Source organism: Grus americana, chromosome 3, assembly GCF_028858705.1.
Source record: "Grus americana isolate bGruAme1 chromosome 3, bGruAme1.mat, whole genome shotgun sequence".
Lineage (NCBI taxonomy): Eukaryota > Metazoa > Chordata > Aves > Gruiformes > Gruidae > Grus > Grus americana.
Genome location: NC_072854.1, coordinates 12,455,580 through 12,475,706, shown reverse-complemented (window position 1 = coordinate 12,475,706; position 20,127 = coordinate 12,455,580). Strand labels below are relative to the sequence as shown.

At 41.4% G+C, this 20,127-nt stretch overlaps 1 protein-coding gene across 1 annotated transcript; it reads right to left on the bottom strand.

The window, feature by feature from the left end:
* Nucleotides 1-720: 720 nt before the first annotated feature.
* On the bottom strand, nt 721-14,260 carry LOC129204004 (uncharacterized). The gene is made up of 21 exons (XM_054819176.1): nt 14,238-14,260; nt 13,925-13,977; nt 12,308-12,400; nt 10,887-11,014; nt 9,523-9,666; nt 8,746-8,829; nt 8,049-8,216; nt 7,485-7,581; nt 7,165-7,388; nt 6,188-6,341; nt 5,905-6,113; nt 5,704-5,821; nt 5,355-5,560; nt 4,798-4,915; nt 3,914-4,083; nt 3,082-3,155; nt 2,877-3,004; nt 1,867-2,056; nt 1,293-1,434; nt 935-1,031; nt 721-794 (listed from the first exon to the last, which is right to left on the bottom strand). Exons 1-21 carry the CDS (start codon nt 14,258-14,260, stop codon nt 721-723), a joined length of 2,694 nt encoding a protein of 897 aa, XP_054675151.1.
* Between the last annotated feature and the right edge of the window lie 5,867 nt (nt 14,261-20,127).

Sequence of the window (20,127 nt, the reverse complement as noted above, 5' to 3'; positions counted from 1 at the left end):
TGGCTAAGCAGAGTCACCGTGGCTACCTGTGAGCCATTTCCCCCAACTAGGAAAGGCAACTTGACATTGCAGAGCCACAACGCTCCTGTGAGATCCACAGTTTACAGCATTTCTGTCAATAGCTACTACAGGTTCAAGCATGTTCATCCCCCTCTTCCTTTGAAAAACACTTTCTCTTACTGACATTTAGCTCCCTGCAATGCTTTGTTCATGCTGAAGCCTTAAAAAAGTTTAAAGTGATTTACAATTGACTCCACACCTATTGTCACCTTCCTCCCCCTACCCCAAAACAGACACTTCCAACTGCAGAGTAACTAGACGCAAGGTTTGGACATGTTAACTGAGCAGACTATCAGATGCAAACCACACAAAATACTGAGTTCGACACTGTAGAGGAATGTAGAGAGCAACACGCTAATTTGATTTGGACAAAGATGCATCCATACTGGTTGGCTTCTACTGAGAAAAAGGGTCAGCTATGAACATATTTTCCCAGTAGATACTTTTGAGATGTCTTTACTTGTAAGTCTGGGCAGGCTGTGCTTTCTTAGGCCACCTAACTGCAACTTCATAAAACCAAACAGTTCTTGCTTAGTCTCTGTCAAAAAAATCAGTGTATTTACCTACAGGGAGGAGAGAGACATACAGAAGTCTGTTATGTTACAACAGCATTGTGCTTGGTATTTCAGTAGTATAATTTAAGATTGACACCAACCTCTGCTAGTTGTTTTCCTTCCTAACAAGGACTGCTCCAGACGATGCTTGTCCATGTGGATGTGGTTCTGCACTGCGGTCTAGTGAGACATTTCAGCTTTTAATTTTCTGTACAGCACACCTTGGGACTGAGTCTATCATCTGACACAGGTCCTGAGAGCACGTGCCATATTACTGAGCAAAAAGTCACAAGTGATTTGAGAAGTGCCTGTTTTCTTACCAAGTCTGTGTTTCCCAGGATTACATCTCCTTGGACAAAGAAAGTCTGAAGGCTGTTGCAGAGTGCTGCAGATCACCACACTGCAGTGGAAATACAGCTGCAAGACAAGAATATTTATGTGTAGGGTAGTCTTATTAAGCAAATATCTGGTATGCGTACTGACCCCACAGGGGATGAACTGAACACTTGAGTAGCTATATTTACTATTCTTACAGTGCTCTGCCTTCAAAGAGGTGACCAATAGCTCCAGGCAGCACCTGGCCAGCTGAGATCTTCCACAACATTTGCTGCATGCACCGTGCCAGGCTCACCCATCGGGGCTGCCAACAGCACACAACAAGCCAGAGAGATATCTCACCTGCTCCTGTGACAGTGTTGTGCCTTGTACAAAGGTGAACATCCTCACTTCAAATCTCTTTAGATGCTGAGGTAATTTTACTCTGAGACTATAGTTAACTTCATGGAAAACTGTTCTGTAGGAGTCCTCATTGTTTTCACACCTTTTTGGTAAAGCGAAAGAAAACATATTTGATTTAAAACTTCATCATTTCAACCACATCTTTAAACAAATCAAGGGGATGGACTATGGAGGAACTTCCCCCTCTGTTTTCCTTGGGCCATAGGGATATGGGTAGAGCCTGGCCCACTCATAGTCCTTGCCTTTGGCCACAGTCAGGGTTGCTTCTTGTTCTTTCTTTCCAGCTGGAAGCTGTTAGCTACAAGAACTTCTGGCCACCTCCATGACCTGCTTCCACCAGAAGGCATACCCACTGTGCTGACACCAACATGCACTCCATAGCCTAGCAGCAATTGCTCATCAGGACAAAACAATGCACCCAAGCTGACTTCTGTTCTCTTCCCCTTTCCTTCTATGTACTGTAAGGGGCCTTGTGCTGAACAGTTACCAAATACAGGAGGGAAGCCATCCTTACCCGTTTATAAGGATGGGCCACTGTGGAAGACTGTCCAGGCTTTGGGAGTTTGTAGCCCAACAATCATCCAGGTTTATTTCCAGTCTTGCATCTTTAGGCTGAAGCAGTTCAACTTCAAAATACAGTGCCTCCCTCAGGTATTTTACCACAGGATATTCTGATTCCTGATAGGGGTCTGAATAGGATTTCTCTAGAAGAGAGCATCGATGTTAGAGTTTCCTTTTCGCAGAGCAAGTATTCATGAACTCTGCTTCACTCTTCTTTCCACCACTGTTTACTCTGGCACAGTAATGATAAAATCTGGGAGAACATATGGATGCCAGCAAATGGGGATAGCATGTTAGAAAAATAAAGAACTGGTAATGAAAGTAAGATCTGAACCATATTCCTTGACTCTGAGCATCCAGAAGAGAGCCATTTTTCCTTCTGCAAAAACCCATTGGAACAAGATGCTCATTCAAAACTGTCTCTAGAAAGATACTTTAAAAAATGATAGAAATGCATCAAAGCCACTCCAGTCAGGGTGAGTGTTTTGTTCAGGCTTCAGTTAGCCCTTTCTGCCAGCATAAAGTGTAGTATACATTTTACAGCAGCATTACATGGAGCTTCCTTCCCTAATACAGGTTATGATTATTTCAGTCAGTGCTAACTCTGCTTAGCAACACTTAGGGAGTTGATAGAGGAGAGAAACTGGTATTGCACCCACTACACAAAATTTTTAGCATGCCCAGACCAAGCAGGAAAGCCACACTTGTGTCAGTCATGATGCAAGTGTGTTTGATCCACTATAGACCCTTGACCATTTGTATTGCATTTTGGAATGGAAAACCTCTGTTAGAGGCCTTAAGGAAGTTTCCACTTCATCCTTGGAGATATTCAAAAGTCATCTGGACATGGTCCTGGGCAACTTGCTCTAGGTGGCCCTGCTTGAGCACAGGGGATAGACAAGATGACTTTCAGAGGTCCCTTCCCACCTCAACCATTCTGTGAAGTCTAATCATAAATGTTACCTTTGAAAAGCTTCAGTGAAAGAGCAAGAGTGCCAAACCCTGGTTTAATACTGGGTGGTGGGTTGTTCTTAGATTCATATCTGACATCAACAGTTTGCTTGATTGCATACGAGCATGCAAATTTCAGTCTGAGGAAAGAAGTTTAACATTAAGTTTTAGAAATCAAAACACCTTGGACAACCTTATTCTAGGGAATGACACTTACTGGTATACTGGTGTATTATTGCCAGGTCTGAAATAGAGTACATCATTTTCATATGTCATAGTTGAGCTATTGACCTGAAAGATACACATCATTACAAACAGGAAAGTTACATTAGAGTTGGTTTTGACACAATATCCACATGCTTTCACTTGGCTGACAGATTGCCCTAAGCACAGTATGCTTAGGAATGGCCAAAAATTACTGGCCAACAGCCTTATACCTCCTGAACCAAAGCTGACGATGACAGCTATGCTATAGTCAAGAAGAAACAGATTATTAGCTAACAACACCTCGAACATGACCCAAGACCCCAGAAAGGAGTGCATTGGGTCTAAGAGATCAGTTGTTTCTGTTCACGTAATCAGTGTCTAGCATAAGATGCAACACTCACAGAAGCAAGCTACTTTTGTGGTGACAAATTTGAGCATGATCTGATCTTTTGTTATTTCGTCTGTTTTCTATTTATGTAGTATGCAGGTGACAGGAACAGGACCAACGCCAGTCTTGGGCCGGGTAGTTATTAGCAACACTTAATCAGCTTTTGCAAGGCATATGAGTATATATCAACAGTGTAAACTCACGTTCAAGTCCATTACTAAGAAATTCAGAGGTGGCAAACTGAAAGCTAGTTTCAGAAAGCACCTCTGGCCTTTGTTTTTCCCAAATAAGAACTTCTGCCTAACTGAATCCTCAGAAAAGCAGTATAGATATACTGCTTATCAAAAAGTCACCCGTGACCTTCTTGCAGCTTCTGCTCAACTCTGAGCCTCTGCCAGTTTGAGGAATAACCCTATCTTAATGCAGAGTAAACTTCACATGACTAAGCCCATACCTTTCTACTTGTTCCACAGGTGTTCACACTGAACTTGAAGGTTGCAGTCTTCTCTGTCACTAGACTGGGCTTGCACTGTCTGTCCCTCAAGACAAGCAGGCTGGTGTCCAGGTCTGCAACTCCTACCAATTTCACTGCAGTAACAACCACAGTACCATTGGGCAGGCATTCTGAAAAATAAAATAGTTTTCCATACAAATCAGGACTCAAGCCCCTTTATTCTGTAGCCTAGCACAACAAAGAGGTCCTGCGTGGATTTGCTAGCAAGTGTTTTGGCAGCTCAGGAGGATTAAGTTTTGAGCAAGGCTTTCTTCAGTACTAACACCTGATTTTCTTCAGTCTAGCTGCCAGTAGACTCTGCACAACATGGGTGAAGTCTGTGATTACACTTACTTTTTTTCCTCCCAGAAGGTGTCACTCCTTCCAAAGGGTTTTTTCTAGCCAAGATATTCAATACATTCAATCCAGATGCGTAGCTTTGGAATGACTAATTTATAAGCTGACTCCCCCTACCCCTAATCTCCCCCTCCCAAAAAACCCAAAACAACAAAAACACCAAAACCCACCCAACCAAAACAAAAAAATGACCCATCTAAAATAAAAACTCAAAACCAACCCCAAAACTCCTTTAAGGGCTTTATGCTTTTGGAGATGTGAGGGGAAGTAGTTTCCCACCTCCTTCCTCCTTTCCTATACTAGACAGGATAGTCACTCCAATCTGTAATTTGACTTGCCTTGTAGCATATTACTTTGTAGGAAATCTGACAGGTAGATAAGGTATCAAACAAGTATAAACTCTAGAAACATTTCAGACCACGTGAACTTGCATGACTTAGTTATGCAACTCAAAAAGCATTAACAGCTTATCCCCAATGTGTTATTACGTATGAGTTCTGAAGGTGAAAATCTGCAGGAAACTGAGAAATCCCTTCTATTAGCCAAGGTGATGCCATCCTTCAAGGTTAAGTGTAGTGATGCCTTTATTCCAGAGACATGAAAATCCTAGAGATGACAATCACAGGTTAAACAAAAGAATAAAGACACACTGTTCAACTAAAGTATTCAAAAACTAAGAGTGGGCTATCACAAACCAAAGGTAATGGTGCTTGATCAAAGTCAAATTGACAGGAGATTTTTTTTTATCTAGAAGCCAACACAAAGAGCTTTTTCAGTCATTTTGCAATACAAACTCTGTTGCATGTACAATTGCCATTAAAGATAGCTCAGCCTTAAAATCCTTGCAGAATGTTTTTTTTTTTTCTTGACAACTTCTGCCAACATTAACCAAGGGGAATTAAAGTGCTCTAATGGCAGAAAATAGTCCTCTATTAATCCTTTGAAGCCTATATCAAAGGGAAGCTTTGTTTCACCTTCAAGAACATAAGGTTTATATCTCACAGGTAGAGCATACCTTTTAATTGCTACATGCTGGCATCCTTACCTCATAGCGCACATGGGAAGAGAGAAAAGGGACAGAGATTGCCAAGTGAGTGCCATTGTCCTTCAGGCTGTAATTGTACTTCTGCACAGCCTCTGGGGTCAGGTGCCAGTCTGAGATGAAGGGTAGCCAGTTTTGGTCCACATTCCCATGAATAATAATGAGATGAAAGTTCCTCCCATCACAAAATCCTCTTGCCTTGGGCAGTACTGTAACACAGTCAAGAGTCAGCGAGCACGCTAGCTGCCATCAGAGTTTAATAGGGCTGATGGTATCCCCAGCTGAAATTAGCCTGGTTAACAGCTGAGGTCACAGCCAGGTTGATACAGTTTTGCTCATTTCACTAGTTTACCTGCATCTTTAACAGCCGACACTGTTGTGACTGGGATAGCGAAGGTCTCACTTGTTGGATGGGTTATGAATGCAAGCGTGACATTCAGGGTGTATGCTCTCATGTCTGCTCTCAAGTACTAGAAAAACCATATTTAGCAATAATAATCACCAAGTGATATAATTTCTATACCATGGTATGCTGCAGTGTCATAGTACGCACCTCTTTCTTAACACTTGGTGCATCAAATGGGACTTGTATTATGTAGGCTTTGCTTCCATTAGCATATCTGACCCTGTACGTTAGATATCCATGCTGAACAGCTTCAGGTACAGCAACAGTTGCCCCCTCAATGGTTAAGTTCACAAGCTCTACATCTGGGAGGAATGTTCCCACTGTCACATTCATTATCCTTGCACTCAGATTAGAGTCTGGAAAGGAACACAAAACATTAAGCTCTTATCAGTAGCAAAGCCTTCAGTAATTTCAACATTAAGCTACTTACTGTTGGTTATAGCAAGTTCTGCTTGTTCAAATGGTGTTTCTATTTCCTTGATGATAGTATGTTTGGTTAGTCCCCATTTGTTATCTTCCCACTGATGTTCCAAGAACAGGTTGATGGTATATTTTGTCCCATGCTGTCCATTGCTCACAGAAGTCTAGAATTTCAAATCAATACCCTTTAGTATAACAAGATTTTACATTAAAGTTAAAGTTGCATTTTAACATCTCAGGGTCCAGCTAGAGCTACAGCTCCAAACAATTGTCCTTCTCAGCTGTGTGTCCCTGCTTTTATACTGGGAAAGAAATCTGCAAAAGGACACCATCTGTGAGGAATCATGAACTTTTAAGTGGCACTTGCTGCATCACTATTATGGGCTCTATTTTTGCCCAAGAGTTTAGATTATCTCTGAAGACTTTCTTTTGAAAATTGTCCTTCACTCCCAAGTTTCAAAACAGCAGGGGCACTACTTCACCAGTGAAAGGGCTTCTGAAACTTTCTTGCAAGTTCAATTGCTACATTTGCCCAGAATTCAGTTCCCTCCAAGATTTAGATGTATAGTTTCAGCCCATCCCAATATCTTATGGTCTGATGGACAAATGGGTTCTTCCCATTCTCTTAAATGGTCTGTGTAAGATACGACAGAACCTACGCATGCTTTACAGTCCAGTTAGGACTGTCTTCAAGAAATATGATGTCAAGACTAAAGGGCAAAAGCTCTGTGTTAACCTGAGAAAGGAGACAAATCAATACTTCTGTGTAGGATTCTGTCCATCTGTGCTTGTAAGAACAGAAATTCTTCAAAGTGGTGCTTAGATCTATATTTGGTCAAGGCTTTGGGTATTTTTAATATATCCTTTCTTTCCCTTCACTCCTATCCTTTGTTTGGAAGGAACAGGATGAATAATTTATTCCTCTCCAGAAAAAAAAAAAGAGAAAGAACAAAGTCTGTTGCCTGCCACCTAACAGAAGTCACTAACCTTGTAATAGCCACCTTCTGCACCTATTGGTATCTTCATTGTAATTGCATTTAAGTCATTCAATAACTCGTATTTCCTGGAAGCCATTTCTTTGGCAGAGAGTTTGTGTAGATCCACACCAGCTTCAACAAGCACATCCTTAAAGCTAGTTGCTCCAGCAGAGAGCGGTTGAATATATTTTGGAACAGTCCAGATGATTGTTTCGTTAGCATAGTCCACACCATCTTAGGAACAAGACATGAAAGCTGTCAGCTCATTAGTCCAGTTGTAAGTCGGTCCCTGTACATTTAAGCATTGGAGTCAGGTACCGCATTTCTCACCTACAGGACACGCCACAGCGGTATCCACCATCAGGATCATCCATCGCTGTTTGTAAAATACACTTGATCTTACTGCATAAAAGGTAACTCCTTGATCCTGTAGGAAGAGATCTGGTTAGACCTGCATGTCCTGGCAGCTTGCTGTTATCCCAAACGTGGGATCGTTTACCCAATGTGCAGTACGCCAATATACCACAGAGCAGAGGTATTTTATTTATTTCATATTGTGCAGAGATGGGCCACCTTTCCCTTTCCCCTAGTTACTGCCAATTTTTGTTGACTTCAGGCCTCTCTGGCAATCACCCAGCTCTCGGCACCTTCTGGGGCAGGATGTTTCCTTTTTATCCGTTTTTCAGCTCTCCTTCAAGGATACTTTTAGCAAAGCATGCTTTTTATCAGTCCTTCGGCTCTTCTTCAAAGGTATAGTCATTAACAAAGCAAGGTAGTACATTTAACCCTAATTTAAACAGTGCCTAAGCACTAACCCAAACACATTTCTGTCCCTGTAAAGTGGAAAATTCTACTTTATAGATATTGTTGCTGGACCAGAATGACTATACCAACCTTGACCAGCTGAATTTGTGCAGCAGTGTATGGTATTCGCAGCAGAACCCTGGTGTCTGTTGTGTTGAGTCCGTAGCCTGCACTCCACACATTGCTCACAAGCAGAGCCTTTTTTTCTTCTGGTTGATGAAACACTACTTGCCATATTGAGGCTTCTCCTGTTTTTGCCTACCCAGACAAATTCATTAACAGTTTAAATATTCTGTTCAAAGTAACTTCTTATTTACTACATTGAATGATTTATCGTATTGAATTGCCCAGCAGTTTTGTTGCCTTATTCTAAATACTGCTTGTGGGATACCTCCTCCAGCTTTCCCTTGTTCAGCCACCCATATACACAGAACTTTCCATAGCAAGAGCACTGGAGATTAAGTGCACTACTGCATTAGAAATACAGGGTCCAAGAAGAAAAAAGCCTATCCACACTTCACTCCTGGGTCAGTTTTTGTTGCACAGTCTCTTTCCTGGGAAAGACTTGATTTCTAGGCTCTTTGAGAAATCAGTTTCCATTTCTTCCTTGGAGACATGGCCTACACCTGTCTGTATTTCTAACAGAAAATGTCTATGCTAAAACCACTTGGTACAGAAGTTCTGCCCTTTTTGAAATGGTATTTTATACTGTGTGAACATAGAATAGAAGGATGGTTATACTAGAAGTAGCATTAGTTCTTTCTAGTAAGAAAACTTGTAGTTTTACCTCTGGAAAGACAAGAGTCCAGTCCTCAGGTTCATCTTGAATGAATTCTTTTACAGTCTGTGGAACCTCCCTCCTGACTGAAACCTGAAGGGAAAGAGCCACTGTAAGGGGTTTGCTCGTGGCACTTGTAGAGTGTTGGAGACAAAGAAACAAGTCTTTTTCAGTACTTTCAGAAAAATATAAGATTGAGAAGGGAGAAAAGTATTTCCTAAAGGGGATTATGTTTACTCCCTTTTCAAGTAAAAAAATATAGCATATACCACCATCATACATGGTACATTATCTATATTCCACTTGATTTCAGCTTTCTATTTTTTCCGTATCTTCCCATTTCTACTTTTAGTTAAAACCAGAAATTTGTTCTTGACTCCCATGTCCTCTTCAAAAAGGAGTCTTTCCCCCATCTGCATTTCTCCCCAGCAAATTCAGTAGAAAAACCTTCCTTCAGAAAGTATACATTTCTGTTATCATCTCAAAGAGATTTGTTGAGGCAACATTCAGTGAGTTCAATCCATTAGCTCAACCTTTGGAATACTATTTCACAACTTTAGTGGCTATTAATGCTGGCTAGTAGGCTATATAAGCATAATATAAATGAATGACTAAACTCAAGACACCACATGCTGTGCATTCACTAGTGAGCTGTTCATGGTGGGACATTCCAATTCTGTTTCCAATACACATTCTTAGCATCTAATCAGCTTCTAAAGAGAGCATCTTCCAGTACTTGCCTTGCCTTACTTTAAGTACCTTCCCATAAGTACTTCCAGTACTTACCTCCATGTAGTTACTTTCACATACTAACTCTCTTGGACTCCATGGGCCGTAATGGCAACTTGCACTTTTCAGGTGAGTTGCAGCATTTTTCATATCAGGAGTACGTGATGCTTTGATTTCTATAGTTACTGTGAACACATCTTTCTGCATGAACACAGGGAACACTTGCTTGTTAGACTGATTTTCCCCTAGTCAGGCACCACCTACCCTTGTGACCTGAAAGTAGCTTGCAAAACCCACCCAACCAGCCCCCGCACAGAAGAGTAACTCCATACCAAAGCAATATTACTTTCTACTTGATTAACTAGATAGGCTATATGCACATAGGCGTATAGCTACATAGCAGCACAAATACTCTGGGGAGCAGCTCCAACCTTTGACATAACTCCAGTCAGGTAGAAAGGTGCCCCCTAAAATATAGCTGATCTCGTGTTTTGTGATATAGTATCAGTGAGCAAGCAACACAAGCAGCCAAAGCTTTTATATTAGCGTGTCTCCGACACTAGATACTAGACCAGAGTGCAACACAGTTGCCAGACAGAATTCCCTATTCTTACAGAATCATAGAATGGTTTAGGTTGGAAGGGACCTCAAAGATCACCTAGTTCCAGCCCCCCTGCCATGGGCAGGGACACCCTCCACTAGACCAGGTTGCCCAAAGCCTCATCCAGCCTGGTCTTAAACACTTCCAGGGATGGGGCATCCACAACCTCTCTGGGCAACCTGTTCCAGTGCCTCGCCACTCTAACAATAAAGAATTTCTTCCTAACATCTAATCTAAATCGACCCTCCTTCAGCTTAAACCCATTACCCCTTGTCCTGTCACTACACTCCCTGATAAACAGTCCCTCACCATCTTTCCTGTAGGCCCCTTCAGGTACTGGAAGGCTGCTATAAGGTCTCCCTGGAGCCTTCTCTTCTCCAGGCTGAACAACCCCAACTCTCTCAGCCTGTCCTCATAGGAGAGGTGCTCCAGCCCTCTGATCAGCTTTGTACTGGGCCCCCCAGAGCTGGATGCAGTACTCCAGGTGGGGTCTCAAGAGCAGAGTAGAGGGGCAGGATCACCTCCCTTGACTTGCTGGTCACACCTCTTTATCCAAGGGAAAGCAGTTGCCCTTCAAGGGCTTACATGCAACATGCTTCTTCATGTGTCCTACAGCAAAGCACAGGTGAACATTCAAATATCAATACCATGGAATACTCTCAGACCTCTGGATACATTCAGAGAGAATTAAATAATTTTCTGCTAATAGATGTTCAAGACATTATGACACCTCAATTAATGCCTATCGATGATTTGGTAATCTTTCACATAAAGGTCATATACAGCAGCACTGGAGTCAAAATTCCTACAATAGACTCACCTCTAAGCGAGAATGGCAGCTTAGTGCAGAAGCACGAAACTCAATGGTACTCCGATTGCTGTAGGTTACTGTATAGCCGCACTGTGATGCCATGGTCTCATCTAGCTCCCAAGCTATGCCGGATTGATCTATGGGTAATTAGTGAAGGCAGTATGAATGAGTACAATTCCTGCTCTGCAAACTCCCTGAGCAACCTGCCCTTGCCCCAGGGTTCAGCTGAGCCTGCTCTAAAATGGCCCCGCTGCATGCCCTGGGCTCAGACACAGGAGAGAATTGCAAAGTGATGAAAAAGAGCTGCAACAAAGTCTATGGAAAGTAAGAACGGTAAAATTACAGACAGACTGGGACAGCAGCTCAAGGACTGAAGGTGAAAACAACAACAAAGTCACCAACATGGAAAGATATTAAATCCTAAAGGAGCAGGAGCTCCAGTAAGCACAGAACAGTCAGGTCAGTGTCAAAGTGGTCAGTATTGAGAGATGATGACAACCTAGAAATATCAGGAGTCTGATCTGTGGCTGGCACAGACCCATGTTTCTCTCTGATGCCTGTTTGGCCAGAGTCTCTTCAGGGGTCTTACCAGAATGAAGAGGGCACTAAGGCTTAGCTTGGATTTTTTTAGGCTACAAAAATGTCTTTGTGTTTTAGGTTTGTTCCCCCCCACCCCCCCCCAAAAAAAAATTGCTTTATGCTTTCAAGCTGTACATATCTGTGTCTTTATGTATGGATGAAGACTCCTCAACAAAGAGCATACATTAAATGGGTTTTTACACAAGTTTACCATTCTAGAAAGATGAATGTCATGAATGTCATGTCTAGTTAGACAGCTAACTAGCATAAAATGTAAACTCAGCCTTGCACTAGCTCTCTAAGCATATAATCTTACACCTGATGATGTTTGTAGCCCAAAAGTTATCTGCCCTTCCAGACCACTCCGTGGTGCTTTTCACTCAAATGTGCCACTTGTTGATTACTAAGCCCATCACCAGAGGCCCAGCTAATTTTTCTTCATTAAGAATTCATATGCCTCCACCAGGTCCCTTAGCTGTAAGCAAAAAAGGTGGAAAGCCACTAACGTAAAATCAGTAATGCAGTGCCAGCTTCAACTAGTGAATTTTCAGAATAGCGTGTGCTGTTTCTGGGGAGCATTTTTACCAGGAGAGAAACTACCTAGAAACTACCATGTGCATTTCAGTTTGATAGCCATGCTTAGACTTGACATTGCTAAGTTATCACACAAGTCTACAGGACAGGTTATACAGAAATAAAGGAAGCGTTTTGCTTTACTTACAATGAGGTCCAGCCTACTAAGCTCTATGATCTTAGAATAATCCAGGGAATTCTAGTATAAGAGGACCTCAGAGATTTTAAACATTTCACCATCCATAATTCCCTCTCCAAGATCTTATACATCAACTTACCAACAACAGAGAAAGATAAGTATTTGTCCTCAAAATATTCTGCAGTCAGTGTTATACGCAAAAGGTTCCCCAAGCACTCCAAACTCATGGGTCCTGTGTGGAACGTATTGAAAGGCTAGTAAGTAGGGGATTAAAGGTAACATACAAACAGAATTTTGTTACTTCCCAGATTGCTTTATAAGGCAGCATTGCAACAGTCATATTCCAACGCCTCTGGTCAGGAGGCATTAGAGGGCTTTTTTTCCAACCAACAATCCTTTAAAGAGAAAAGCCAGCCTTGACATTAGTATTCCAGTAGTAGCTGTGTCTGATAGCATTGCCAGCTACTATCTGCAACATCCAGTCATGGAAACAGGATTTTGGAACAGGGTCAAAAAAGTACTAAATTGGCTGCTCCAATCTGAACACCCTGAATGGAATAAAATAGAACAAGAGTCTCCCCACCTTCCTGAAAAAAATCCCCAAATTCAAAGAACCAACCAACCAAGACACCCCAAACCAACCACAAAAACCTCAAAAGCCACACACACCTATTCACAAGAGGAGCAAAGTCTGGGTGGGGAGCAGCCACATCTGCCTACCCTCTTCTCCTGCCCAAGTACCAGTACCAGCAGCCAGATGGCTCATGCTGGAAAAGGACCACACAGGAGCAAAGAGTACAGCTTGAGAAACTCAAATCCCAAATTATCACCACAGCGTAAATCAGACTATAAACCTGCATAAACCAAACCTCTCAGAGGCAGGAAGCAGGTACAAACCATTCAAAATGTAGGACTATAGACCAGAGAAAACTTTTCATTTGACATATATTTCTAATAAATTGGGATTGTTGTTTCAAATACAAGTTTCTATTGCATAGTGAGCTAATGCCGACTAGACCTTTTATAGCAACAGTGCATTTGAAGGGCTGAGAGGATCCTTTTTTCACAGAGAGTTCAGCACTCTTAAGTTAACCAAAGATGCAACTCCCATGTCAGAGCTGGTCATACCAGGGAACATCAGAGAGATGCTAGTGAACATGACCTTATTCTGCCCATATTCCAAGCTACTAACTTAATGCAGTGCAGAACCTATACAATTGCTCCAAGCTGGATAAAGCCTCCTCCAGTATTTTTTACTTTGGTAGGCATGTTTATACAGCATCTGCAGTGAGTAGGGCAGGCAGTCCTAGAACCAGCTCTCTATATCTGCTGTTCCAGGACCAGCTCTGTTTTGTAAGGAAGAAGTTAACACAGACACCAGTTCTGGTTAAGAAAGCTGTTTCTTCTTAGGCAAAGCACTGATATCTCCACAGTATTTAAAAGACCTTACAATATGTAAGGTCAATAACTAGGCTCAAGAAAACAAGAACAATATAATCCCTATTAAATCATCAGTGCTTGTTACCAGAGTGAGGAAAAATAGAAACAGTCAGTTAATACAATGGCACATAAACCTAAAGAGTAGCTGTGAGTACATATCAGTAGACACATCTATGCTTGGAGTTTCTCAGAAAAAAACATGCAAGTGTGGCTCCCTAAGAGCTTCAGACTCCTCTGAAACACACACATAAAGACAGATATCACCTGTGAAAAAGCCTGGAAATTGTTATGTGAAAGCAGTTTACAGCAGCATTACCTGGTCTCTCTTGGGTCCATATTTTGGAGATTAATATCCCTATTAATAACAACCTGTAAGAAAAGACAGGGATTAGCAGCAGCTTCAGCTGTAACAACATCATGCTAACAGACTTATGTGCTCAGAAAGTTCTAGTCTGGATATTATTAAACTAAACTAATCTTAGACTTAGAGCTACAGGTCTAGACTAGGAAATTGCAAAACAGAATTCCCTTGGTTACTACTAGAAAGTTAGGGAAGGTAAATCAGAGAAATTAATATATTTAACATCTTCCATAAGAGTATTTATGGTTAGCAGCCATGAAGCTCTCACCTCTGAACCAGGCCCAACTCCATTGTGCATTTGCTCAGCCTCTACTTGTATTGCTTTTTCCTTTGTAGTCACACACAAACAAAAATCTCCTTCATCAGCTTTGCATAGAAATCTCAGTGCCTTAGGTCAAATAGAAAGGCTGACACCTTTATACTGATGAAACTCAGCCATTTACCCTTCTAATTATGAACATATGATTCATGTCACCTGTTCATTTGCTCTACTGATTAAATCTGCTCCTACTGTGATGGTTGCCAGCTCCTAACTATCAGGTTGTAACTGGTGCTGTTCTGGTAAAGCATGTGGCAATTCATTGTTTCAGAATTACTTCTCTTCACCTTGTCTCCTCTATGGAGGATTTTGCATAGCCTTCCCTGGACAGCTGAAGTCTGCCAGAGGCAAATGTGTAACCTGCAGCTTTAATTGGTATAACAAAAGAGGAAAGAAACTGTTGATCTTTAAGGTAAGTGGTCAAAACTAACAGTAAGAGAGAACCCAGCTGGAGACCAATGGGTGTCACAAAGCAAATGAAGAATTCTCTCTCTGGATGAGCTGTGGGCTACCTAGACCAGAAATCACCCCCAAATTTGGGGAAAATTAACCCCAAAACTGTGGAGTAGTGGATCTGACCACAAACAAATTGGAGGAAAGGACTCTGCTTTTGCTGCGTGCGGAAGAAAGAGAAGTTATACCTGCAGCCCTGGATCTGGATCTGTGGTGGCTTTCCACTGTCACCAGTGTGGGTGCACTCTGGTCACCGTTAGGTGATGGATGGGAGCGAGATGTCCCTGGGGCTACTGAGCTGAGCTGCTGATGGTCAGAAGGTTGCCAGGTCACTTACTGTGCAAAGTGGTCGCTGTGATGTCTGTTCACACTTTCTGTAAGTGTTGAGCACTGTTTGTGTATAATTATAGCAATATCAGTAGCATAATCAATAACAGCTGCAATGTTGTTTTATTACTGTATGTAATAATGGATGCTAGAATTCAGTATTCCTTGCCTTGGTCATCATTCAATTCAGCTGTCAGTCACCCTGTGCAAATACATCCTTAACTCTCACAGCCATAGTTCCCCTGTGGCAATGATAATTTTTCCTCTTTCATGGCTAAAAGATTGCTTTCATTTCCCCATTTTCTTTGTGAACCCACGTGTTTTCTAGCAACTTTGCAGGACATACGGATTATTGTGTATGTCAACATATGCCATTCTTCTGTTTGAAACACCTTTCCCAAGAGGCAAGCTTGGCAGTGTTTCCTAACGAGCGGTCAGAATTGCCTGCATCCCTCTCTCTATATATATTTCATATCTAGACTTACCTTATATTGGGGATCTTTTTGTCCTAGGCTTATGCCTGTACCATTGGGGGTTTGCTCCTTCCTCTGCACACGTGAAGGCTGCAGGAGCAGCAGAGCTGGAGGATTTATTTGTAATTAACACCGATGTCCTCGAGAGGGAGCCTGAGATTCTCCTACCGGGCTGCTCAGCCGGTCCCTCCAGCCCGCGGCACCTTCCCGAGCGCCCAGCCTGTGCAACGACATTTATTCCGACTTTGTTCTTAAACCTAACGAAGATTACACAGGGTCCTTTTAGACAGACACATGTATTTATGCCGCTTATCGCGGCTAACCTTACTGCACCACCCGCACATCTTCAAGAGTATCAAAAAATTAAGTGAATGTAGAAACCAAAGTTTCCCATGCTTTAAGATGCTGGGTTTACCCCAGAAACAAGTGTTATCCCCAACTGGTTTGTGCTGCTGTTGTTTCCTTCTGAAGTTCCCTATATAATAAATTTTTAACTTTACAGGGAACTTTTCCTGAGAAGCACTATCTACCAAGGATACTATATACATAGTGTATTATTATAATAAATAAAACCATGAGCAGGCAGTCACAGCTTAAATATTGGATAGCACGTTCCTGTTTATTACTGTTGGAGTGGAGACCATTTGAATTATGGCTTTATTTCACAGTGCAGCGTGGTTTTTATAATATTACAAAAAAGGTTATTACATTTTTTCAGAACTTGATTTTAGGTACCACCAGGGAAGTGCCTGAGATTTCCTCTAGCTTGTACCAACTCCACTTAACATTTAAAGCAGATCTGCACTGTTGACAAGCCAAGCATCAAGGCTGCTCACACTTTTCCACCCTAAACAGACTCTAGCCATGTTTCCATTAATCCTTCAACCTGCCAATACTCACATGCAGGCTGAGCTTATGGGGCAAAGTGGCTTCCTGGAGGTGTCTCATTCACTTCTTGCAGTTTAAACAGGATCATGATGACTAGCAACCATATACTGGAATGGGAGGAGAATTGCAGTGGTCCCGCTACAACTCAGCCTTATCACAGTAGTACTGAAAGCATTACCCATCTAGTTTACCCACACAGTCACTGTTTGTTTGTTTGTTTCCTTCTTTTTTTATCAATCAACTGTAGATTAATTCCTAGACACATTTATGTTTCTGGGATGTTGTGGGTTTTTTAATTTTTTTTTTTTATTTTATTTGGGGTTTTTTGTTTGGTTGGTTGGGTTTTTTTTAATATGTAGCACATGTTGTCTGGGACCATAATTATGATTCTAGGCAATACAATAACACAAATAAATCTGAGATTATTTATGTCCAGTCAAACCTAAATTACCAGCTGACTTAACTAAAAAGCAAGAAGAAGTCTTGTCTGTCAGAAATTTAATGTCTAAAGAATACTGAAATCTAAAATGCTTTACTCAAACTCTATGGCCAAAATATCCAAGATATTAGACAAAATTTTCCTTCTGGGCCTTTTGTCAGTATTGGGAGAAGAAGAGGATGATGTAGTATTACGCACACTTGCAGGGCTAACTACTATGTGGAAGCACGTGCTGGTATCAGCATATCCTAGTGTTACCAGCCTTTCAGCTGGTAGCTGATAATTCTCCCACAGCAAGCAGTGACTGGGCAATAGGGTCAGGTCATGTAGTGCCATGACCCTTAGATGAAGGAAAAAAGGAGGTCTGCACAATCCAATAAGGCTATCTGTTAAGCATACCTTGAAAGCTATTTTGACTGCATGAAAAAATGCATGACAAATTAAAGTCAAATCATAGTTCCTCTAGGATTAGGTAATAGCTAATTCTATGCTAATACGAATAATAAAACCAAGAGAAATTTTGCAAGGTCACCTTTATAAAGTGACCCTTGTAAAATGTCCACAAGGAAATGCATTACTCATTTTCTTCACAGGGTTGCAATGCAGAATAATAGATATTCAATCAACTACTCTATCTGTCTCACTCTGTTTCCTCCTCCTCCCATGAATCTGTTCCTAGACAGTGTGTTTATATGCTAGCCTAATTCAAATACTTTCCATGTGAAAAAAAACAGGAAGACAGAAAGCACAGTTCATCTGTAAGTGATATCTGCAAGAGCAGACACATTAGATAGAACAAGACCATTAACTAAAACTCAGCAACTTATGCTGGGCTGTCTCTGCTGCAAGATGTGCCTCCTCTGGGGATGCGAATGATTTCCTAAATCATCACTGACTTGATTTTCAGTTAGCCACAGTCCTGCTACGGGAGTACAGTAGAGCTAAGATCCCCAGAGTGTCAGGAAACCATCTGTCTCAGAGTTATGGGTGGTTTTCTTTGGGCTCTCCCATCAGCATACCTCAGGGGCAGTAGGTATGCTGATTGTCAGCTGACGATTCACAGATTAAACGGGACCAGCACATTTAAAAGAACAAATGTCCCTAGTTAAAGCTTTACAAGGCATGCTATGTTAGTCCTTTCTTCTCTGAAGAGGGTACAGTAGAACATTTGAAACAAGGCTCCCCCCAAGAGTGTTGATCACGACCGTATTTTCTTGTGAAGTGCATCGTGTTTGTACACAGAGCATGCATGAAGCCATGCCTTCACCCCACCTTCTCCTCACTCGTGCTTTCCGAGTGTCATCTCATTCAACATGGTAGTGTAAGAGCAGTGGATGCCCTCCCCTGAACCGGGACCATAACCTTTGGAGTTATGCACAATATCTCCTAAAATTGAGAATACCATTCTCAAAGTTTGTCTGCATCAGTAAAACTGAGCCAAATGAAGTGAAAGAGTTACACCAGGAAGTAATTTGGCCCTTGAAGTCCAGTTAGAATTTGAGAATAGGAATTTATGTGCGGTGGAGAACAGTCTGTGGAAATGTCTGGAACCAAATGCAAAGCAATTTAGATTACTGTGATAGCACAAAAGCGCTTTGTGTAGACAATTTAAGACATCTGCCCATGGTCCAGACATCTGTGTGCAATGAATACCATTTTTGAGCTAGCTCTTCATTTATCATTCAGTGATGTCCATTAGTAATTGCTGCCCCCGTACAACCCTGTCTTTGTCTATATGTAGTTATATATGGTTACTTGACAACTGTAATAAACAAGGAAAGAATTACTTGTTCTTAAATTGAAAATACAATCTGTGATCTAGTTCTATTTCAAATATAGACAAACACATTTTGCTCTTCCCTCCCATTCTCTCTCTTTGTCTGTATTTGAAGATGCTATTGCACATTTATATCCCTCAAAGTAATGGACACATAAAGCAGCTCCTGTCATGCAGATGGGTTGTGCAGATATAATCCTTTTGTATTTTTAGCTCATCTTCAGTTTCAATCCTCCTGTGATGCTGAAGAACCTGAAACACTTATGCCTATGCTCAGAAGCCAGGCTTCTCTTCAGATACAGTTTTCTTTTCTTTGGTAACTTCCATTAGTTCTCTGGATTTATACTCACTATTTCACTGATTTGGAATCCTATCTTTTCTCTATTTATGTAAAGTCTTTGAGATCTTGCAATGTCATTTACTTATCTAATAAGTAAGTCTTTGGTGCTGTAAGAAGGAAGGAAATTTTCTTTGGTGCAAGTTCATGCTCCAGTACTAATTAGACATTGTAGCAACAGGGACAGCAAGTGAAAACAGTGTGTCATCTTCAGCAAATAAACAGATTTGTTCGGTCTGTTGAAGTAATTCCACACCGTGTCTTATTATCAGTCAAAATGAAGCAATATAGAACCAAGGGAATAGTAATCTTCTCAGAGTATCTTTACAAAATTTAACTTGTAAGTCTAACTGTAATTTATTTAAATACAGTTTTATACTTCTTTATTGCAGTCTCTAAGGTTTAATGCTGCAGTCTTCAATGAACAACAATCTGATCCTCTCTGATTTCAGTGAGCTTCAGATTAAGCTCTCAAAGTTTGGAGGATGAGGTTGTCTCCATTCCCAGCACATTATAAACAGTGAAAAACTTTTTTTTTTAACTGATTGATTGATTTCAAAATGTGGAAGTGTATTCAATTGCATCTGTGTTTATCTGCATTGCTCTGCTGATAGAGCTCCATATTGCCTGTGGGGAAGAAGAGAACTTTAAATTCGGATGACACGTCTCCTCTCCCCAGAACTGGCAGCCATCCAGCGTTAGGTTAAAGGTCTCACAGCACTTTTCACAATGATTAGGGGGCAACTCTGGCTTTTTGCCAGATTTCCTTCTTCTGTGGAAACAGATTCTAACCATAAAGAGCCAAATGATGAATGACCTTTATGGAGGACCATGGAAGATGTGGATAAGAACTGGGAATATCTTCACCTTGTGCGATGGATTGTTTAAGGAACCAGTCAGTCTCTTGTACGTGGAGACTACCCTCTCAATGAGGCTAGAGAGGCAAAGCAAAATGGGCTTAATCTCCAATTCGTCTCCACAGCAGTCTGTGAAAAAGACTATGCTAAAGAAAAGCCATGTTTGCTCTTCCAAACTCCCCTTCCATTTTCCCCCTTCTTCATCTTGAGCAATGAGACAAGACACGAGTCATTGCACTGAATTAGAACATTATACTGAGATTGGGGCAGTCTGCCTCAGATTTGCTA